At 39.2% G+C, this 24,514-nt stretch overlaps 2 protein-coding genes across 2 annotated transcripts in view; both read left to right on the top strand.

Moving 5' to 3' along the window:
- The window catches only part of grid2 (glutamate receptor, ionotropic, delta 2), a gene marked incomplete at its 5' end in the record, with an annotated part of 127,323 nt that extends 109,174 nt beyond the window's left edge, over positions 1 to 18,149 (top strand). The window contains 3 exons of the mRNA XM_079468127.1: positions 892 to 1,058; positions 8,581 to 8,821; positions 15,871 to 18,149. Coding sequence (XP_079324253.1) covers positions 892 to 1,058; positions 8,581 to 8,821; positions 15,871 to 16,299 — 837 coding nt within the window. The 3' untranslated portion in view covers positions 16,300 to 18,149. The remainder of the gene's footprint in view (positions 1 to 891; positions 1,059 to 8,580; positions 8,822 to 15,870) is intronic.
- A 2,824-nt stretch (positions 18,150 to 20,973) lies between these two features.
- Positions 20,974 to 21,900, top strand: atoh1a (atonal bHLH transcription factor 1a; the record flags this gene model as incomplete). The annotated part of the gene is made up of 1 exon (XM_079468535.1): positions 20,974 to 21,900. One exon carries the CDS (start codon positions 20,974 to 20,976, stop codon positions 21,898 to 21,900), a length of 927 nt encoding a protein of 308 aa, XP_079324661.1.
- Positions 21,901 to 24,514: the final 2,614 nt, after the last annotated feature.

Raw genomic sequence — 24,514 nt, 5'->3', positions numbered from 1 at the left:
ACGTATGGTAGGGCTTTTGGAGTAAATATGATGTTTACTTTTCTAATAGCGATTGCTCTGAAGGCAGACTCTCTGATCTCTGTCGGTCCTAGTGCAGTTTGAAACGCCTGAATACCTAAGAAATAAAAATAAAATAAAAATATGCATACGTATTTTCAAAACAAACGTTTAACCGTAGGTCTCAAAATATGCCCTGGGATGTTGGGCCGCAGAATATCTTCACTGTTCTAAAATAAATCGTCTGGTTTTCATTAACACACCATTGATTTTTACATAAGACCTTGATATGTTCTCTCAAGGCACAGAACATCATCTTGGCTATTGAAATTGAATATCCATTTTTGTTTATGTAGTTGCAGTGTCTGTGTGGAAAAACGGGAATGAAAGATAGTACTCTTGAGCCACTGAATGAATAAGTCTTGACTGAAAGAGCAGGAGAGATAGTAAGCATTTAAAGGCTTGTCTTGTCTGTTGAATGCAACAATCCTTTCTGCTGAACCAATTTTGCCAGCAATAAAACTGAGATACAGTGACCCTGCAAACTAAGTTAGAAGAAGACATAAAAAGTGCCTGAGCCGAGCGTCTCAGCCATACTTAATAAACAATCACGGGTAACAGGGTGGAGGGCCCTGCTGCGATATTATTTAATCCAGACATGATTGTTTTTCAGCCGAAGAGCTTTATGTAGACCAGACGCTTTTACCAATATGCTCGGCACCTGGACGCATTATTTATGGACAGTTTGTTCTCGCCTGATTTGGTTTTGAATTCCTCCTTCTCATACGCCTCTCTTCCAGACCGTTTTTTTATGTGATTTACCGTTCTCTCTCTTAAAATTCTCCCGTTTCTTTTGTGTACATACGCTTGTGTTTTTTCCCCTCATCCTCTTAGGTGAAGTACGGGCGTTTTGCATTTGTGTGGGACGCAGCTGTGCTGGAGTATGTGGCCATTAATGATGAGGACTGCTCGCTCTACACTGTGAGCAACAGTGTGGCTGACAGGGGCTACGGCATTGCGATGCAGCACGGCAGTCCCTACAGGGACATCTTCTCTCAAAGGTACTGTATGTTAAACATAACTCAACCAAATGTATACGTAATGGCATTCCAACAGTAGTGCTGTTTCAGAATGATTTTCTGTCTGCATGTTACTGAGACTGAAGCTTTTCCGAAGGGTTATAAAAGGCATTCAAAGCGGTGCTGTATTGTACATAGATTTTACATAGTGGTCAGCATTTTCTTCAGCCAGACCGTAAACACACAATCCAAAATTAGCAATCCCAGAAGATAGAAAATGTGCTTTTAAAATTTGACTACTGCTATGCCATCACCAAACTGAACTGCAAAAATAATAAACATATATTCTGTTGGCAGTTTTATTGTAGTTCAGTTTTATTGTTTTAATATTTTGAATTGGCTTTGCTTTTAGTTTTATGTTCCTTCATTTGTCATTTTTTAAGTAATATATAAGTAACATTTTTATTTCAGTTTTTGTTTTAATTTTAAAAATGTTGTTATTTATTTGTAGTGCCTCAACTCTGACCTATAATAACTAGAGATGCACTAATACAAAATTTCTCTACCGATTTCGGAAGCCGATTATTCAGGGTGATATTTGACGATACTGATTCTAAAGATTAAAAAATATTTCTCAACTTTCTGAATGTTATGAATTAATGTAATCACTATTAAAATTGAGTATCGATCTGGTGGTGTGTCCTAGCATTTTCAATTTACAGAGCACAATTCATTGCATTTTCCTATGCTCTTTTGAATGGCAAGATATATCGGTTCTGATCATCGGCTTTTATCAACCTGTACCGATTATTGGCTGATATATTGGTGCAAATGGAATGAGATCAATGCGACATCAATAAATTACATAAAATAAATCTTCATGTTGGAAAAACCACCATTCCTTTTGACAACCTCCGAGATGAAGTCATTTACACACGATGCCAGATTAAATGATAGATTAAACTCTATTAAGTCTAAATCCAGCTGAAATTATAAATTACAATTTATAATTTGTCATGGAATGTTGCAGTGTTTATTATAAATAGCTTATCAGTGCGAGTCATTCTCTTTTTAAATTTAATGTGCCCTCATAATTAAAATCTGAAAATGCGTTAATTTCCTCTTGTGCCTATCCACCTCAGATGACATCAGTTAGATGGCTTGGGCGGAGCATCCGTTAACTCCTCCCTTTAAATAGATTTTTAAATAATACCTATTTGAACAGAAGTCCCTGTAGTTCCTGAAACAATGAAAATATAGTTTCACATAAAATAGTTTTTAAAAAGGCTCTGAAATGTTGCCAGTCAATGGAGCTCAGTTTTAAAAAGTGAAAGGAAAAACGTCTTTACCTCACCTAAGAGTCACTTCAGCACTGCGAAGTGGATACAGCACTAGTGGAGAACAAATGTATAAACACGGTTCTTGATGGCATGAACGTTTTTCTGCTCTGCAGCTAAGATGTGCGGAGCTGAATAGAGATCCACACCGTGTTAAATAGCTCACTAGGAGTGAAATTTTTATATTGAAATATCAGTACAGTGTCTAACTGAGAAAAATATGTTAGCATGGAGCGGTGCTCCCATTGTTGATTGAATAGTCGATACGCGCTCAACTTTAAGTCAGAAGCAGGTGTCTGAAAAGAGGAACACAGCTGCCATAGTGCATGAGGAAAGACGCTCAGAGTTAGAAGTAATGAAAATGCTCACACTGAAATGACAGGAAAGGTAGCGAAGGTAATATGCATATAAACTGTACTGCAGCGAAAATGCATCATAATCACTTACATTGTCTGCCAGGCATATTATAGTGAATCTGTTTAAAATCTGAGGGTTTTAAGTATAACTTACTCTTTAAAGCCACGGGCATCTTCTCGCTGTTGTTTCCATGGGACTGAATGCATATGCCTGTGTGCAAGTTTTATTAGATGTACAGTATGTAGATACATTGATTGATGCCATTTGCTTCCAATTCAAGCATGAAGATTTACTGTTCATAGAGTAAATGTAGCGTGTCGTTTAGTTTGTAATCGTTCACGTATGCGCAATTTATGTCAGGTTGCTATCTATATTTCACAATATTGATCGGTGCTGGTTCACACGTGGTGTGTGAGATTATTATAAACGGAGAGAAAGTAAAGACATAATATCAGGAGTCAGGTGATCACTCTATATGATTAGATGTGATATGTGTAGCAGGAGTAAAAACAAACAGTTAGTGTGTATATGTGTAAGGCAACACTGTTATTATTGGTTAGTGTCACAACACGTACCAATAAAAACAGGACAGTGGGGATGTTATTCGTCCTGGTAATTGATCTTAGTTTATTTTTATAGCATTGAATTAACTGTTGAAACTGACGTCACTGTGATTTGTGCTGCTTTTATTACGGGAACCCAACATTACAACGCACAATTCGTCAATTGATAAAGACCGATGATTCTCTGGGGCGGAGCTCTACATAGAGTCTCGTGAGACGCTTGCCAACCTGTGCACGCACAGCTAAAAACTTTGTGTTTTTAGGTGATGTAAGCTTAGGAAACAAAAATTATGGTACAGTTGAAGTCAGGTTTAATCGTTTGTCAGAAATATGCGATATAATTGTGTTTGTTGCTAGCAATTTAATGAATGCGTGTCTTCTATTTAAGTAGATAAGACTGTGGTCTTGCTATGATTGAAACTGCTGCCCGTAGGCATTGCAAATATAGCTGCGGAGTTGCACGACTTCCGTAAACAGACTTTGTTTGAATAAAAAGAGCACCCTAAATCACCATGAGCACCCAGATCTTCATAGCAACCACATAGCAAGATGCTAAAAACACTCAATACCTTAACAACCACATAACAACATCTTAGCACTGTATTGCAGCGAGTTTTGCACAGGAAGCCACGATTCATGAGTTATTAGAGGAGTCAAGACAATGATTGAAGTCCAATTACCCTATTAAAAATGGCACACACCACAGCGAGCTCCACTTATACCTGACATTTTACAGCCTACAGTGCCAGTCAATTTCCAGGACAGATGTGAAGCTGCTTCTGCTCCTCGGGGCACATACCCATGTCAGACTGTTTATGGCCACATGTCGTCTGTTTACACAAAAGTCGCTCCCTTAGCAAATTGTGCTGGGAACACATGACATTTTGGACTCCTTGTCCATCTGAAATCATTAGCGTAAAGAAGAGAAAATGGAAAGGGGAAAATGTGATAACACATCAGATTTCTGATTGGGCTCTGGCTGACAGCTGAACCTGTGAAAAGCCCAGGAGTACTGAAAATGCTTAATATATTATGAAAATAATAATGATGACTTATTAACGTGAACACCCATGTGTCAGAGAACAAGATACATTAGGGTTCAAAAATCGAATATTCCTGTTATGTTTTGCATTTCTTACCCTGTCTGTTAAAACCCAGCAAAAGCTTTTTTTGTGATTTACTGTTTTGTACCAAAACTCATTCTTCATAATATACAGAACAATCTGTGAAAATATAACCTTGAAATCTTAAATATTGACTGAGTAAGACCATTTCAAAGAGCCAACCCCCAGAATTTTTGTTCAAAATAATAAAATGTAGTGTCAATAATAGTATTCATTTCAGTATCTACTATTTACGGCAATATACATACGTTACCTTCTTTATTTGTAGCTATGAATGACTACTCGAAACAATTATTTGATTTTAAAACTTGAGCAGGGATTTCACATCTTTCTAACGTGCTTTATATCAGCGGATATGTCAGAAATTCTGTACAGAAAAATTATATATATATACTGTACATACTCACAGAGAAAGAGGCAAATAACTTACTGATTCAAATTAAATGAGTATAAATTGGACCGACAGTTACCCCATCACTTTCATTCTTTTGCACCGCTTTGATATTCAAATTTATACTGTAAACTGAGAATAAAATCCTTTTGTATTTCAGAAGCATAAGAAGGCTTGCTTTTGTCTTCTCTTCTCCCTTTCTCTTGATGTTTTCCCAACGCTTATCAAGTAGTTTGTCTGCCCGCAGTCAGAGACATCTAATAACGTGATCATTTCTGCCGCAGCTGGTTGTCATAGCAACAGCTCCAGCAGTCCACACTCGAATCAGCGCGCAGGGCCCGAGAGGCGAGCGAGTAGACTACACGACAGGCAGGCCTGAAGAGAGGACCACGAATCCCCACCCGCCCGATCCCTAAAGAACAAAACGGAACCGCAGCTGAAACACAGAGAGAGCGAGATACGAACTCAGGGTTTCAAATGAAAGCTTGTTATGGTTAAACTGAAACACCCAGTTGTCATGGAGAACCTGGTTGATCTGGACCAGTCCCCGATATGAAACGTAGGATGCAGTCAGCTGAACTCCATTCAGCAGAGCCGCTGGTCAGCCACAGAACGGGGGATAAATAAAACAGAGCAGGTGAATTTGTTGCTTGCTCTTGCTTTAGCAAATCTGTCAGGCACAACTTTTCAGAAGGCGCACCACTTATCTCTCTCTATTCATCCTCAATCCCCTTTGCTCTTTATTTATCACTCTCGGTTCGGGAGAAGAGGGAACAAAAACAAATATCTACTGTTGTCAAGCTGTTGTTTCTCGCCGAGATCTCGAGGTGAGCACGAGCGTGGCATCGGTTATGAAGAAAAAAGGCAGAAACCGCTAAGTTATTAAAAAGGAGCAAGCAAAGGGGGACGTCTTGTGAACAAAATGTCAAGACGGAGAAACTCGGTCGTGAAGTTTAGCCAGAGTGAACACGCAGAAAAGTTTTCCAATTTCTTTAAATCTACAGCAACTTTCTTTCAGCATATGGCCATCGAGGGCTTATCTTTTCAACAAACAAGGTAAAATCTGCTTCCCTCTGAGAGGTCTTTTGTCACTCTCTCCTGAGTCTGCGGAAGACAAACATGTGGTGAATACCCAAGGGCGAAACTGGACAGTTGATTCTCGCAGGAAAAATGCCTTCTGCTGATGCCTGTGGATCGCACCGCTCCGAGTTTGTTAAAAACACCAGGGTGTTAATTCATTAAGCACCGAAGATGTTCATTTGCCCAGCTTCTAGAAAACCACAAGGTTAGAAACTGGATGTATACCCTTGAAGAGTGACAAGAATAGGATACGGTTTTCTTTTATCAGGGTTGTAATACGTTACTCAGGAAAATGTGTGCTTTACTTGAGTAAACTTGAGTATGTAAACTGAATACTGTTACATCAATACATTATAGAAACGATTATACTTCTTACTCCTCCATTTTTGCAAGTTTTAAATCTGAGCTCTCAAAACATTTAAATAAGCTCCCGGCTTTTATAGCAAATTAAATCTGTTTCAGTGTAAACTGAACTATGGTCATTCACCCCGTGAAGAGACACTGTAACTACAACACAGTCTTTGAACTGAGCAATATGTTTTACTGAAAGACTAACCGAACAATGTGTCTATAAACAACATTTAAAGGTCAGACAGTGATAAAAAATAAGTTGCTGCTGAATTGAAAGTCTGAGTTTAGTATCTGCTGTGTCTTATAGAGATGGAGAGAATTGCAGTTGAACAGGTTAATGTTTTAATTTGCTTTTGAATTGTATTAAACATAGTTTTGACTAAAGGAACAGTTCACCCAAAAAGGAAAATTCCTATTGAGCCATAAAATCTAGATAAACAGTCTGTAAAATTCAAGCTTGCCTTCAATCCCAGGTAACCTGTTATCACAGTACTGTACCAACACACAGCATGTCGAGCCATCAAGTGTGTTGACATTCATCACGGCAACACTCATAAATGTCACGGACTCATTTTTCATGGGAACGCTGTGTGGTAGTCGTTCCTGATCTGACCTCCAGTGGGCGTGAGGTCTTACAGGAATAGCCATGTTACCCAACACAAAAGCCATCTCATCACAGAAGCCATTCATCATGGTGGTTAAGTGCTATGGGAAATAGTAAACATCAGTGAGAATGTACAACATGTGAAGATCTAGCTTAAAATGCAGATCTATCACTTTAATGGTAGAACATTCATCCAACACCAGCCACGAACAGTATCTGTTAGTATCACATAGTATCCGCATCCTTTTATTTCTTCTGTTTTAGTATTTTAACCCTTTAATTGAACATCACATTACAGTTTTCAAAATGATCATTAATGATTGGAATAGACAGATGAACATTTGTGTCAGTAGGAATAGTTTTGAAAACAAAAGATCTACCTAAATATCTTATGTTATTTTTGTGGTTTCTCATTAGGTTTGATTCACTGTGCTATGATTCAGAAATCTGCTTTGGAACAATATGTTTTATGAAAAGCGGTGCAAGTTGTTATAATTCAATTGAACATGAATAGGGACCGAGGGAAACTGAGATTTTGTTAATGCTGCTGAATAATTCTAAACAGTGTGCCGTATAGATAAGTAAGACATTGATTATATATTTGCTTACTCAGTCACGGCATATTAAAGTGTTATGGTGCATCTCGGCGGGCATGAATTGTGCCCGTCATTGCATTGCAAGCAGCTTTTGGGGGCAGCGTTTCATCTGTAAAATACATTTCTCGACCTTATTTATTTGGTGATTTCAGGTGAACACCCTTAAAAAAACATTCTATACATTTAAATAATGATGAGACGTGAATGATTAAAGAAAATATGTGGAGTTACATTTCAAATACAGTAAATCTCAACCTTTACTGGAAAATATTCTTGTGTTTCTCTAAACATTTCCAGGGCTGTATTGCTGCAGCTGCAGTTTGGATGTGAATAGAAGCATTCGTAAGTCTCTTCCTCTGGGGCTGACAGTAAGATGACTGCAGTCAGGCCAGAGAGAGACCGCCTTGCATCCCACATCAGTCAGTCAATGAGGCGAATTCTCCGGGAACCTAATGTCCTGTATTCATTACTATTCATTTGAGGTGCTGGACTGGCATTAGTACAGGCTGCCATCACTCTATCACAAAGCTAATCTTTCAGGGTTGTGAGCTGCAGGGGATGCTTTAGTGTATCTGTATTACTGGGGACGTACTGCCCCCTGGTGCTGAGAAAATAAACAGCACTGCAGCAACAGATGCCACTGAGTAGACAGGGACCATTCAGAGTTATTTATAGGGTGATACATGGATCTCAATGCAAACACAGCAAATGTGTTTTAATGTAGCTGAATGTGTTAAAATCAGGTTTTACATTTCAGGATATAACACAAGTCTATTTTTGTTATCGCATATATACAATATATTAGAACAGTTAAATGTCCAGTCTTAGACAGCAAAAATGATATGAGGAAGGTTCATGTTTGTCTCATTATAAATCAGATAAGCTTTAATACAGTCTTTCAGTTTGTTTGTTTGAATAATTATCATCTAAACTGGTTATTCTAGTTATTTTATTTGTCCTAAATTTATTGACAACTGCTGTACCTTTCTGTTTAGACTTTTGTGCAAATATTACAAAATAATTGCAAAAAATCACACACAATTGCAAAAATCCATTACTGTATTTCACATTATATCAAAATCCACTCGACTATGAGCAGATTTCAAGTAGTCAGAACTAGCCAAGGTTTGACTCATGTGTCCATTCTCTTGCTGTGTTCAGGATCTTGGAGCTGCAGCAGAATGGTGACATGGACATTCTGAAGTTGAAGTGGTGGCCGCGGGACAGCCCGTGTGACCTGTACTCCCCTGTGGGCACTCGGAAGACCGGCAGCGCGCTGGACATCCACAGTTTTGCGGGGGTCTTCTTTGTACTAGCGGCCGGCGTGGTGCTCTCCTGTCTTATTGCATCGGTGGAGACCTGGTGGACACGGAGAAAGGGCTCCAGAGTGCCCTCGAAGGAGGTGAGAGTCCTGGGAGTGGATTTTGTCTTTTAAACATTGGGCACTGAAAGGTTTAATTGGGGCTGTCAATCTATTGGATGAATTAAATGGTGTGTTGATTAATATGAATGGAAGTTACATAAACGGTTATATATCAGTATTTGATAAAAAGAAAAAAAAACAAGGAAAGATAATTTAGGGACAAAGCTTTTTATTTTAATATATTTAACTCAATATACAATTATTTAAGAAAATTATATATTTTGCAATTAAGTATATGCGTAGTTGACAAATGTACTGTACATATGTCCAATAGAATGACATAGTAAAAATATAGACAGCAAACAGTTGGGGCAGTTCACTTCAAAATTGACTTTCCATAGACAAATTATGAGTTGAACTACTCCTTTAATAATATAATATTTTTATTTTATTAATATTTATAATATAAAATAGCATGAAAAAGATTTATCTTCATTGTTATTTTTCCCCTAAATTTTTGCCGTCACACCATAGGACACGTTTACACATGTATTTGTCAGCTACCTATTTATAAAATAATAGATTTGTCAATCAAAGGCAGACCTATGGGCCACATGGTCTATGGAAACCTTGACTAGAAGTCAATATCATTAGCCTTTTATAAGTATCTTGCACCATTAAAGTCTGGTTTTCAAAAAACTCTGTCAAAACATTTAGAAGAATGGGCATAGTTTTATAATTTATTATTATTATTAATTATTATTATTTGAAGTAATGCATTGTATTGACAGCCCTAGTTCAAATTCATACACTGCTTCCTTGGTTTGAACCTCCCTAGTCAGATGAGATCCAGTTGGTATTGAATATCAAGCTCAATGTGACAGCAACATCTCTCCTAAATTTCTCCTTGAGAGTAAAATAGAGGACTGTTAACCAACAGCCGGGCCTAAAATGAGAGAGAGGCGGGCACCATTACAAACAGCAGACAAAGCACTTTCCCTACACGCTCATTTTTCGTGTGGAGTAATAAATAAACACACCTCTCAAAATAAAGAACATGGTGTTGCTCAATTGGCTGCCCAGCACATCATCTATTATAGGAAAAAGAATAAACAGGAAATAGAAAGTATATGTGTTGATAAAAGCTACGTATACCTGAATAATTATGTTTAATTAATGTTTATTTCTTACAGTGCAGTTGCATTATTTTTCTTAGTTTTTTGTTTTGCTTTGTTTTCAGTTTACATTGGTTTGCATATGAGATTTGGCATTCAGCGAACATTAGTTAGCAAACAATCCCACGCTTTAGTGACTTCAGTGTAATGCAGATGAAGCGGAGACAGAACGCTCATATCTTGAGAATGAACCTGTTTGATGTTGCTGTCAACTTTGCTTCGATTTAAAGAGTTACTTCTTATTGCTCCTTGTTGCCTCCTGCAGCTGTCACATGTGTGTGTTTGTTTCTGATATTACATCCCCATCCACATGCCGCCACAATCTCCCTCATCACTCCGATCGAGAGCCATTCCCCACCCCCGACCCCGGCATACGCACCTGACCTCTCCCCACGTGTCATCAAGCTCTCCACAGGCAAAAATACACATTTCATCTCCGGCGTTCCACCTAACAAACCAAAGCAAATTATCTCTCCAGTGCTTTTGATCAATGGGCCTCCTCCCCAACAACCCTGCCATGTGCAAGCTTTTATCTGTCAGGGTCAGCAGCAGGCTACTTATGACCCCACAAAACAGAGTCCATCTCATCCTTACCCGGTGCTGTGAAGGCCATCATCCAGAGCAGTAAGCAGTGTGTAACCGGCTGGTCATTTCATACGTGATCTGCATGTAAGAATTAGCATCTTTTAGGGTCCTTCTCGAAATGTCTGATAAAACAAATTGTTAATTTGGCTTTACATTTAAGAAAGGTCCAAAATTAACATTCAATTAAATATACTTTGGTAAGTAAATATATTGTAAGTTGCAGTCTAATGTGCAGGTGCCATATTGGCAACTTAAAGGTATAGTTTACCCAAATAGTTTAATGATGCCATCATTTATTAAACCCTTTATCATTTTAAACCTGAATTGCTTACTTCTGCGCAACACAAACAAAGATATTTAGAAGAATGTTGGTAACCGAACAACGGCGGTACCCATTCACTTGTATTACACGGACAATAAACCAATGCACGTCAATGGGTATCGCCGTTGGTTTGTTACCAACATACAAGGGTCGTTTACATATCAAATATTTCCTGTAAAACATTCAAAGCAAGAAAATGTTATGAATCTTGCTCAAGAAAATGTTATGAATCTTGCTCAAGAAAATTTTATGAATCTTGCTAAAGAAAATTTTATGAATCTTGCTCAAGAAAATGTTTTGAAATTTGCTGTTCATCAAAACAGCAAGCATTATTTGTCATAAAATATAGGATTTAAAAAAATATTTATTCAAAATATTATTATTTGAAAAAATCTTCAAAACTTTGCCTTATCCTGCAAAAGATTTTCACCCATCATTGCCCAAAGTGTCAAAACGTTAATTTTGGACCCTGCACATACGCATGTCAACCTATTAAATCCAGCTGTTAGCATGGTGTAGTTTGATAGATTCTCTCAAAGGACTGGAGCGCTTTGGCAGGCACACTTGAACCCCGCTCCTTTCTGCCCCAGTGGTGAGATCATGCTGAGCTGAGCTCATTCCTCGGAGCAGTCTTCCAGACTAGAAACTTGGCTGAGCTTTGCACAGATATTTACTCACACACACACGCCGATAAGTGCAAATTTCGCACACATGCTCCACTGCGCTAAAAGTGTTAATGCCTAAAGCAACCTAAGCAGACAGCGAGAAACGATAACACCTGTCACATACCGGTTTCGGTTATGCAGTTAAAAGCTCTTTAGTTAGTAGTGTAGCAGCTTTCACATTTGTCACTGCAAATAAAAATATTTTCTCAATCAGTATTTATGTCTTGTTTTCCAGTAAAACATACAATTTAGCTTATTCTGTAGAACTACGAACTAATTTGAATAAGATGGGGTTAAAAATTGACTGAATTCAGCCCAAAACATCTTAATATCTTATGTAGTATTCCTTCTCAATAAAAATATGTTTAGTTTTACAGAATGTTATGATTTTTATTACAGGAAAACCAGAACAGATACTGATCTTATACATTAGAAATTGTATTAGCATTTTTCTTTCCTAAACTCCATTGTAACCCATCCTTAAAACTGTCTTCCATCTTTCGGCATGATGCAATTTCTTTATTTTTGGTTGATGTGTCTCTGTGTCTTGGTGCATTCTTATTGTTCCTGACTGCTTCCTCTTTTCTGTGTGATATCTCTTGACACCTGGTAGAACAGTAGAATGATTTTGTGTCTCTGTGTCTTACACACACACACTTGTACACACATGTATCCATAACGTTAGTTTGTTAGTTTCCGCTCTCTGTTTCTCTGTGATCTCGCCTTCACGGCTCCTCCTGTGGTGTCGCAATTGGTCTGAAATGAATTGATATGACAAGTCGTCAAAACGAGTTCAAGCTCACGATGACAAAATCATGGTTTGCCACCCAAGTCAGATGTGTTTTATTGAGCGGCACCTGCCAATCCAGAGAGGACGAGAGGGTGGTCCGAGGTCCAGAGAATCAGAGGTTTATCCTGTGAAAAATCCATTTCACGTGCCGAGCGTTGTGTCTTAATCATTCCTGATAAACAAAACGATGAGAAGTTCTTCACCTCAGATGTCTGCTGTGTCATTGATGTTGTGCTTGTCTCAGCGCTTCGAGACCCCAGTATGAGGTCTACATTCAAATACCCAGCGGTTTTTCCATATACAACACTAAACGTACCAAACGAAATTGTATTGATATTTTATTGATAGTAATTTCATTGCTGCTACAGTGGGTATTTGAAAGTGGGACCTCATGGGACCCCCGGAGCAGAGACCGCTGAACGCCAAACAGCTCTGCGTGTCAATCAGTCATTTCTCTGACCTTAGAAAATGTTTGATTTCTTTCAGAAAAGACAAACAAATCATGTTGTCCTGCTGTCAAAGCCTGAAACAACTTTTATTTTGTTTTATAGATAAGTACTCTGTGTTGAGGGGGTTAAAGCGGGCATGGGAGAGAAATGCAAAATGCCATTTTTATCATCTCACACTTCCAGGTATCTGGCTCCTTGGACATAAAAACGAAAAAACAACATCTATGTGCTGATTGTTTGTTTATTGTCTTTTTCTCATTCCCCCACCTCTCTGAATACAATCTCTCTCCCATCCTCTCATTTGCCTGCGCCATCCGTTGTTCGTCCATGCCTTCTCTGTGTGCACTCACGCATGCGTGCAGACGCAAGCAGATGGACCGTCTGTAAGGCAAGATGAGCCATGTCATGAGCCACAGACGGATATCATGCTCACTCTAAGGCCTTCCTCCAATCACCTGTCACCTGCATGCTGTGCCACGCCCCTCGACTCCAAACTTAGGCACACGTTCGCCATTCCGTCGCGAACTGTCTTCTGCCAGCACTGAGCTACATTCTTTCCACACTCTGAAGCCTCGAGCCCACGTAGGTTAAGAAATCGCCTGTTGCACAGATTACGGTGCGTTACATTTTCAATAGACTCGTAGGAATGCACATGCGTTTAAACCGCTGAGCGTGAATCCACAGGAGGACTTCTTTTTGGTAACACTAGGAAGGAAAGTCTCAGGAATTCAATATTACTATTTTCAATACTGATGTTAATCACCATTATTGGCAAAATTGTATAACACTACACAGGTTTGACTTATGGACGGGTAATACAAGTAAATTTGCCATATTTACTTTTTAGCTAAAAATATTGCTGGAAGTGGAAGTGCCTACTTTACCTCACGCAAAAGGACATATATTTCCATATTTTAGCTGTTAATATATTAAAAACCTTTTATATATACACTACAGGTCAAAAGTTTAGGATCACTTATTCATTCTCAATTTTTTCCACGTTTTAGTACTTTGAACCCATCAAAACCATGGAATAACATTATTGTAACTGTGAGAATGATATTCTGTCTAAAAGCATCCAATGTAAATTAATTAAATTGAAATAAATGAAATCAATTTGATCATGAGATATGCTTTTGTCAAGTGATCCTAAATGTTGGACCGGTAGTGTATTTGTAAATATGTAATATATTACGATATATTGAATAATACATGAAAAATGTCACTTTTCATATATCGAAAATATATCCATGTGTAAGTGTATTATTTCCTATATTGCATTATATTTCCCAGTATATTTCGTATTCACATCCAGTGTATGTTCAACAACAGTGTTTTTAAAGATTTTGCACTATTTAGTAGAAACTCCAGTCTGTAAATTATTGAATATAGTGTAAAAATCGAGCTGCAACCTTCCGATCTCTCTTGTGAAGCCAACCCAGAAGTGATTTAAACTGCATTTCATTAACTGGCGGCTAGATGCTGCATGGCTTCAAAAGAGAGCAGAATCTCATTGAGCCCCATGTTAAAATGGGCAACTTTAAAGCAGTTTCTTCAAAATCCTGGTCTATATAGCTAATTTTACCCCTCATGACAACTGTGAATTTCTTTATAACTCACCTGTTTAACTTATATTATGCCTTAAAATTCTGCGAAATAGGTGCGTGGCCACTTGAGTGACGGATGCTTTCAGCAACCAGGTGCCTTAGTTCCAACCACGTCCCGCCTCTTTGCCCATTTTCAATTATCCGGGAGTGACGCGCTGCTAAGATGGAGACGGCCGCCTCCGCCCCCTTTAAGCTTCAAAACAGCTCCTCAGAAACCTGCGGGTGACGTTACCATAGGCTCATGTTTTATACAGTCTATGGTCAAAATTAAATACATATTTAAAACTTAAATTATTTGTTCAAATCTTAAATGTTAATCTCAAATTAGCATCAAGGAGTTACTGTTGTACACCTTAAAGTTCCCTAGCTAGTAGAAAACACTGCAAAAGTCCTTTCACGCAACAGCCTTCCCACAAATCCCTATATCCGTCACTCCTATTTCCTTCCTCTATTGCCCTGCTCCAATGTGGTGCTTGAAAAGGTACCTACACATACACCCCCCCCCCCCCCCAACCCCAGTCAGGAATCCCCTGCCCCTCTTTACTCAGGTCTATACGCTGCCTGATGGTGGTGGCTGGAAACAAGTGCTTTTACGCTGCCCACAAACAAGACGCCCTTTTATTCTGTGAGCTCGCTGCAGGCGCAATATCAGCCCCCACATCACCGTGAGTGTTTTTGAAGCAATCCATAAAATACACCTACTTACTTGCACATACTAAATAAAAAAACATGCTTCTATTTGGTTAGTTCTGAGAAGGGGTTACATACGGCTTGAAAGTGGAAAGGTTTTGTAGACTATAAACAAACCCTGCTGAAATGACCTGCATGTGTTTTTAAAGCTGGTGCTTTAAGCAACAGCAAGATTGTGGTCGACCATGCTGCTTTTACCTCACAAGTTCTGCTGGTAAAAAGCATGGATGCTGGTCTTTTCAGTAGGCTGTACACATTTGATGTTTTAGATAAGCAATCCATGTGTCTGTGACAGACGGCTTTAATGTGTTGGTGTAAATAAATCCCATATTGTTCACCATAGTGTATAGGTTTAGTAATAGTTAAGAATGGATGTGTTTTTATTACAGTAGCTCAGTCTGTTTCCTCTTTGTACCTTCCCTCTTTTCTCTCTATATCACGCTTATTGTACATTCCCTAAAAAATCATCTCAACCATCATTCAACCTCTCTATGGTTTCTTTTCCTCGGCAACCGAATCCAAACATTCACATGCCCACTTCCTGTAAACCCAACATACTGGTCATCGCTTCACCCCGTTTCCCTATTAACCACCTCACGTCGTCACACGGCCATCCTGCTTTACTAACCCATCCTGCTCTTTATCTTCTCTTACGACTGAACACCTCCTTCTCCTCACTTTACACCTCTTTTCTCCTCTGATCCTGTAACAACCTTCGCTCCTCCTCTTCCTCCTCTTCTCCCTCCTTATATCCTTCCTCTGGACTTTCCCCACTCCACTCCCCTCCCTCCCTTTGCTCTTTTAGGACGATAAGGAGATCGACCTGGAGCACCTTCATCACCGGGTTAACAGCTTGTGCACGGAGGATGAGAGCCCCCACAAACAGTTCTCCACCTCCTCCATCGACCTGACGCCCTTGGACATGGACTCCCTCCCGGCCGCCCGGCAGGCCTTGGAGCAGATCAGCGACTTCCGCAACACGCATATCACCACCACCACATTTATCCCTGAGCAGATCCAGACTCTTAGCCGCAACCTTTCCGCCAAAGCGGCGGCCGGCTTCACCTTCGGGGCCGTCCAGGACCACCGGACTGGAGGGCCCTTCCGACAGCGAGCCCCCAACGGAGGCTTCTTTCGCAGCCCCATCAAGACAATGTCCAGCATCCCGTATCAACCCACCCCGGCCCCCAACTTTAGCTATGGCAATGACCCGGATAGGGGCACCTCCATATAAACTGCAGGGGCCCTGGGCCAGCGAGATGGAAACAAACCCACAAAAGAAATCTATGTAAATACAAATGTTCATTTTTGGTTGATGTTTTCTCTTGGTTTTGACATTGAAGGTTGCTCGTCTCGCCTGAACTCGCCGACTCTGAGGATGGAATAAAGCGATCATTTTTGTCATCGTGGTTGTCGGAAGATGTCCCCTGTGAACAGTTTTTTGCCACATTTTGAAGCTCGTTTGTGGGCAGAGCAAAAAAAACAACAACTGCATTAAAAGTTGTAACGTTGGTATGTTTACTGTTTCGTTTTTAAGTCTGCCAAGTGTTCTACAGACCCGCAATAACTCAATCTCCAATCAATCTCACTTCACGCTTATCTCAGTGCTGGAAAATGTTCAATACTCCCGTCTATCCGAGCGGCTACCCGTGGAGATCAGAACTTCCGAGTTTTTCCGCCGCCTCGCCGCTGCAACAGGTCCCACAGCGTGTGACTGTTTCTAAGGGCCTCTCATCCTCTCTGCCATCTGCTTGAAGATGAGATCTGCAGTCTTTAAAGGACACTCTGTGAAAAAGACTCACTGAACTTTTAAAAAAGTTATTATAAAGGAGGGGGGTACATCAAATGCTACTAAATGTCTCTTTCCGACTTTAAGTATAACAAATCTTTAATGTGTGGAATGTGTCTAGTCAGAGAGTTTTAACAACAACAAAAAAATGTCTAAAGCTGTCTGTAGTTTTAGTTCTCTCTTTTTTTTTGTATTATTAGTTCTGAAGTTGCTTCGGTGCCATCATCTTACATTGGTTTACATCATTGAAATCATCAGGAGTTTGTATTCACTGTAGCTGCACTCCAGGACTCAAACATTTTGTAGAAAAGCTTCATCGTATATGCCACCTGCTTGCAGCTGTGCATCATAGGCTTTGGAGATCAAAGAACAAGCTTGTTTTTAACAGAATTCCTAATATAAGCCTTTGGAGACGAGGCTTTTTTTACTTTTCAAGTGCGAGTCCTCAAGGTAATGACTACGCCGTACGGTGGCCACTTTTGAGGAGTTAATTGAAATCACTTTCTATTTAATTTCGTAAATGTTAAGGGGTGATATTTATCTAACTTTTTTTAAGCGCTAATTGTTCAAACAAGGCCATCCAGGTGTGGTAAGAGTTTTAAAAAAGAATGACATTTTGAGGACGAAAAATGAACAAATTCTTTTCACTAACATAAACTGTATTAATATTTACTAATGTTAGTCATTTAGAATGAGCTTTCAGTTTGTTATCCTCTGACTAATTCGCAAATGTTGTGCATAGAGCGGCAGTGTTTTGATGCAAGCCTTCTAGATGTAATTTTCTTAAGATACGATTACTGAAAGACTATAGGAGCAATTTTTATTTAGTATTGGTTTAAAGATTTTTATTTAGAAATATAAAGAGACATTAAAAATGTATATTTTACATGCAGATCATTTTTTGTTGGATTAAAGAAGATATAGATTATAATATCTGAGCCCGTAGAGCTCGGTTAGCCACTATCACATTACACAACGTTCTCCACGGTCTCGCTGACAGTAAGGCATATTATTTTCACTTCATTGCATTTCGATTTTTGAGTTCATCGAAAAGGAGGCAGGGTTTTTTTCTGTAAAAGAAGCATGCAAAACCTGCAATGCCTGGTAACATTTTAAATTTCAAACATAGAATTGTACAGGATTACTTCATTTTCAACCGAGTATAATGTACAGTATTTAATATAGGCCTATTTTGTTGTATGTGTTGCATATTATTCAAATGGAACAAACTGAGGCCTCTGTTACAAGTGGCAAAGCTTTCTGTGTATAATTTGTCTAATAAACATGTTTTCTACAGTGGTTTTTGTTGTGTTTTCTGTATTAACTGCTGTATTTATGTAAAAACAATTCAATATGTCATCTACAAACTGTGTTTATCCTACAATTATGTATATTTAACGTCAGAACTACTTTGTCTTTTCAAACACAAAAGCAGGTTTGAACACAATAAGAGCGGTGGTCACTATTGGCTGGCCATTGACTGTGAACCAGAATTCATGCACTGCGGGTCAAAGTGAATGGCACCACAGCATTTCCAGTCACGCTCTAGTGCTTGTAGAATTTGTCAGCCCAAGACGCCACAAGTCTGACCCTGAACATGTGTTCCAAACGTATTTGGCGTCCTAGCTCTTCCTTCTAAGTCTGTAAAACACTTTGACTACTACATGTATGGCATGATTACACTAGCATTAGGTTGCATCCCAAACTTCATACCAAATGGCTTGAATCGGGAGTATAATAGTCTTATATTTTCACTGCACATAATAAAAAACATATAAATGTTCTGTAAACCATTGTTCAAAGAAGTTAAATATGGTACAGTTAACTCAATTGAATATTGCATGTTGTAAGAGAACCTAATGTCAAATGTATTTGTATGTAGATGTCGTAAATCTCCACTCACTGTAACTGTATTGCATGTCCACTAGATGTCGCCCTATCAACGTTTTGTTTCTGAGAATTTGAAGGAGTCCATTGAGCACCTGTTCTGCTCTCATGTTTAGGACTTCTGATATCTCGTTTATTGTTAGGTTTGTATAATACCACATAAACTACCACATCAGATGAATCATTACAGTCCCATGTTTTAACCCAGGATTCGTTTACTTTTTCTTTTTTATTTAATTCAGAGTTTATTACATTATGTAACTTGTTTTTTTTTTGTTTGTTACTAAAACAATAAGTTAATGTATTGCTTTTGATAGTATATCCCATGTATCTGTAATTTTATTATAATAAGTAGTAGTAGCCTAGTAGCGTTGGTTATAAATAACATTTAGGCCTACATGTTTTGGAAACCCAGTGACTTTTATCAACTTGTATCAACGCGATATCTCTGGGTCTCCCAGGAGACAGGAATGAAGAAAGCAGCATGCAGACTTGATCGCGGTGGAAGCCCCCATCTAGACACATTTTGTGCCCTTTCTCCAAAGACTGCTTCAGGCGTGTCGAATGGAACATAGAGTCTCTATTGTCCCTGAGACACTTTAATAATCGACGGCAGCAATCCCAACCTGTTGTTTGCTTTAGGACCTATTCCAAGACACACAAGCCGCCTGGGTGAGGCTCCAGTTGGGGTGAAGTCAGGCGCCAGTCCGCAAGCCTCCGCACTTTATGAATTCATGAATAAAAGTAAAAAGATTCATGTGGAGTTTCAATGCCAGAAAAACATGATTTTGCATCTCAGTTTTGCTTTAAATAGCCCTTCTTGCTCCAGTGGCTACCAAGTACCTGTTGATGTAGCCTGCAGATGATGCAGCATCTGACTATAGCCAAGTTATATGACATATACACACCGTCGAAGCATATTACTCTCACGGAAGTGTATAAATAGTTTTAAGTTTATGTATAAATACATTTTTATGTTTAAATAAATATTAAATGTTTTAATTTTTCTGTGATTTCTAATTTCTTTTTGTTTGTCTGATAAAATTATTTGAACAAAAATGTCATGAATAAACGTTAATAATAAATAATAATAATATATCGCTGAAAATAATGACCTAAAAAATCATGTGCCAATATTAATAACAATTATAATTCGTATTAGTATAAATTATTATTATTATTATTATCATTAACCTTTTGCTCTTGCTTTTTCCTTTGGCTTGTGACAGTAAGGGACTGTCGCGCCTCGATATCATGTTTCTAATCTTTGAGAAGCTCTTTTACTCAAAGGGCGTTCCTCGAATCGGATCAAAAGGTTTTGAACTTGTTCAAAAAGGAAACGAAACTAAATCTGGTATTAACACTGGTGTTTCACTGCGCGCCACAAAAACGAATGATTGCATTTTGTTTTCCTCAAAACTGCTGCAAACTTGAATGTAGCAAATGTTATAAATGTTTCATGTAGTAAAACAAGATTAATGCATACCGTGAAAAAGTTTAAAAACAAACAATGAGCAATCAATGATGTGTTATAATACTCTTTATTCGTAAGCATTAACCAATCGAACAAGATGACGCGTGTCTCTTTTATTCAGTGTTTGCGCCGATATGGGTGAAGACAATGCTCATGTTAAACATTGTGGGCCTAATTCTCTTTTTTCCTATTTGAATCCGAAAGAATACGATTTTTAAAACAAACCTTATTCAATGGCACTGCAATAAGACGATTTTAAATAATAATTGATTAATTAATAAACGAAATTAAATGAAGGTTTTCAATAAACTATATTTACCGATAATATGTTGGCATAGACTTTCTAATTTCCTGTGCATGGATCGTAAGAAAGCACGCCGCTTAACTTCAGTTCATCCCTATAAGATTCTTTGTGCGTCCGGTGGGACGACCCATTGTGATCGTAATTCTCTAGTTAAACAGGTTTGAAGCGCGACATTATCAAAAAACAGTTTGGGCATAATAAATAAACTATCGGGTTTAGTGCGACTTCTCATTGGTCGCCTACACGCGCCTGCCCCGCGTGCTCTTATTGGTCAAAGCGCCACGCGACCAGCTTGAGAAGGGGGGCTCCCCGGCGCGTGCCGCTTTTAAAACCGACGAGTCGCCCAGAGACATCAGTAAAGAAATCCTCTTCACCACTGCGCGAGAGCAACAGGTGTAAGAAGAGAAATCCTCCACGGCGTGTTTCCTTCATAGCCACAAACTTTCCTCAACAAATGGATGGAATGAACGTGGACGGCGTAAGCAAGGATATGAGGGAGGTGAATCAACTCGACGTCCAGCATCCGAGCCTGGGGCGGGGGGAGCAGCGCGAGTACCCACCAGCATTGGCACTCATGGCGAGCAGTGACCCACGCGCCTGGCTGGCTCCCGTGCAGGCTGGCACCTGCGCGGCACACGCCGAATACCTGCTGCACTCGCCCGGCTCGAGCGCGGAAGGCGTGTCCTCAGACTCGAGCAACAGCTCAAGCTTCAGGAAGAGCAGCAAGAGTCCTGTCAAAGTGCGCGAGCTGTGCCGGCTAAAGGGGACCGTGGGAGCAGATGAGGGCAGACAGCGGGCCCCGTCCGGTAAAACGACCAACGGTGTGCAGAAACAGAGGCGCGTGGCCGCCAATGCTCGGGAGAGGCGAAGGATGCACGGATTGAACCACGCTTTCGACGAGCTGCGCAGTGTCATCCCCGCCTTCGACAATGACAAGAAGCTCTCCAAATATGACACTCTACAGATGGCTCAGATCTACATCAACGCCCTGTCCGACTTGCTCCAGGGCCCCGGTGCTAAAGCTGACCCGCCAAACTGCGAATTGATGTCTGCCAATGTTTTCGAAGAGGATCACTCACCCCGACGATCGCCGGACGTCTGTCGGCGAGGCGCGGGTGCAGGGTTCCCCGTTCAGCTGTCGGGTATACCATATCAGTTTGAGGACGAAGCGTTCGCTTCTTTCATGGAGCAGGACATTCAGTCTCCCTCTGGGACCAACAAATCCGGTTCGGAAGGCAATAAAGACTCGCCTAGGTCGAACCGAAGCGACGGAGAGTTTTCCCCGCACTCGCACTTTAGTGACTCAGACGAAACGCACTTGGAGTTGCAAAGCGAGGACGAGCTCTCTGAACTGAAACTGCCCAACCACCGCGCTTTTTAGGGACACAAGCCTACACTCTCCATCAATCGTGTCAATCGTAAACGATGCCTTTGCCCAATATGTCCATTGTAATGGGTAGCTTTATCTATCCATTTGATTGGTTTCAGAACTTTGTTTTATGTTGTTGTGTCCGACAACTGTACGCCAATAGAATTATAATTGCCTTTTCGTGACATTGGCCAGACCGCTATGCCATGTGAACTGCCGCGAGCAGCAGTGCTATGGGCTCAAATGTCACGCGTAAAACTGTCTTCCGTGAAATATGTTGACCCTGTTTATTCATACGTGATTTTCATACGCCTATTTCATATAGATACGATTGATGGTTTTGATTTTGAAACCTGTAAGATTTTGCAACTTCTAAAGTTTACATGCACTTTATATATAACGGGCCACAGGCTTGAGAAACATTTTGTTTTGTCATGGGACAAGAAATGTTGTGTTTATGTAGAAGTAATGCCAATTTGATGATTATATTTAATATAGCCATTAGATTTTGTACATTCGTTTATTTTTAATATCTGTTTCATTGCAAATACTTTTTTCATTGTTTTCGGCTTCTGCTAGGAGACTGTAGCTGAAGTAAGCTATTTATTTCCGTTTGCCTTGTCTTATTTGTGTTCAATTGAAAACGAGCGGTTTTCCACTCGTACATGATTTGTTTTATTGTAGAAATAAAAATGAAAACTTAACACGAGTTTGCCTCACTTTTTTGTGCGGAGTTTATCTCATTTATTGAGACCTTTTGGCTGCTTTAACACGTAATTTATCTATTTTCCATAACTGCATTTTCATGTTCTAACTCCCCAATAGACTTATTTAACACATTTTATAATACTTATATTAGTTTAATGATCTAATTATTTAATCAGTTTAATTATTAAATCAGTTTAATTAGGTTAAAATCTGAACAAGCAAATAAACGTGGTAGACGATTATTGTTATATGATCGAAACTTTAAACATTTTACTGGATTCCTTATTAAAATACCTATAACCACTTTTGCATCATCATCCTCATCATCACACGTGAACTTTACAAATTATTTTAATTTAAAGATAATCTGAACAACGTTTTAATTATTGAATAATCATTAATCTGTTAATAATACAATTATTATTCCCCATTTATTGGCATGTAATTTGTGATTCTTATTTGAAATGGTTTATGAACTAAGCTATTTGTATAAACGACCAAGTTGGCGTTTTGAAGTGAATAATTAAAGAGTTTAAAAAACATGTCCGCATCAGTCTATTTATTCGTTTTTCGGTTTGTTTTGGTTTGTTGTTTCTTCTCATTTAACTTTTTGTGCTGCGTCACAAATCGAATATTAATTAAAGTTTTGGTGAAACAGATGTGTTATTAACTTGCGAAGGTAAAATGAAAACGAAAGGAAATATTTATTTTTTAAAATGTTTGAAAACACCTTTTTTTGTTCATATAAGGTAAAGTACTCATGAGATGCTGGCTTGTTGCGTTATTTAAATCCGCTATTTCCCATGCCAACTGTCAGGTTCTCTACCCTGGAGCCATAACAAACATCATTATATTGATTTTGACTTTGAATGGGGTGTTATCGTCTTCTGAGTAACATTTTCTTTATGGCAGAAGTGTTTACTGTAATCGTTTTAATTGAGGCGCTTTTTAATTTGTACAAAATACTTGGTCGACCCGTGGCAAGGGGTGTTGGGTGTCCTCCTGGAAGCACGCGCTGTCAGCTGGTGAGCGCAGAGAGTGAAGTCCCGCAGGACCTGACTTGAGAGACTATACACTCGCGCTGTAAGTCTGCCACACACACGCTCACGCGCCTGCCAGCACGCACCACACAAACACTCACGTATACGCACACATATTTAGGTAAAAGAAACCAAATGATCGGCTTTTGTTGTTTTTTCATAAAAAAAATAATAGGTGAAGAAGAAACGTAACTCTATCCAACTCTATCTCTCAATTAATCGAATAAAACAGGTAGGCTTTGTACCACAGTAAATCTACAAGAGTTTTTGTCAAGTTAGAAAACTTTTGACACTTGCATATTAGTTTCATAGTTTCCATGCATAGTTTGAATGCAATATTAAGTTTCCATCATTTGAACGCACCCAAGATAACTTGTCAAATGGTTTACAGATATATTTAGACAGGTGTATTTATCCAAAACAGTTTTTTCGCGCACCTCCCAACACTTCACCGGAATCGCTCAGGAATTATTCATTAAAGCTCGCTGTGTAGCCTCTGCGTTTTGATGCCTCCACCCCTAGTTTTAACCAATCGTTTGAGCCCTGTATCCGAGATCTTTCTGCCGATTAACATCGCGAATAATAGGCAATATCATGCACACGCTCACTATGCTATTTACCACCTGACCTTATCCATAATACCTTTATCTTCCCGTGAACTGCGTGACCATCTGTGTGTCCTGTTATGCGACCCTCAAACGACAACGCGGTCATGTTTCGCGACAACGCGAATGGGGATTTCGTGCATCTAACAAACTGTAAATCATGTTAAAAGTTCATCATCTATGTTTTTTTGTGCTTTTTATTACATCCACTGCAATTCGTAAATCCATTATGAGGTTTATAAATTATTTTATTCATATTCTGCCAAATTTTGT

This window comes from Barbatula barbatula (assembly GCF_947034865.1).
Source record: "Barbatula barbatula genome assembly, chromosome: 11".
NCBI classification, from domain to species: Eukaryota; Metazoa; Chordata; class Actinopteri; order Cypriniformes; family Nemacheilidae; genus Barbatula; species Barbatula barbatula.
The sequence above is the reverse complement of the archived record's forward strand: the minus strand, read 5'-3'. Positions and strand labels throughout refer to the sequence as shown.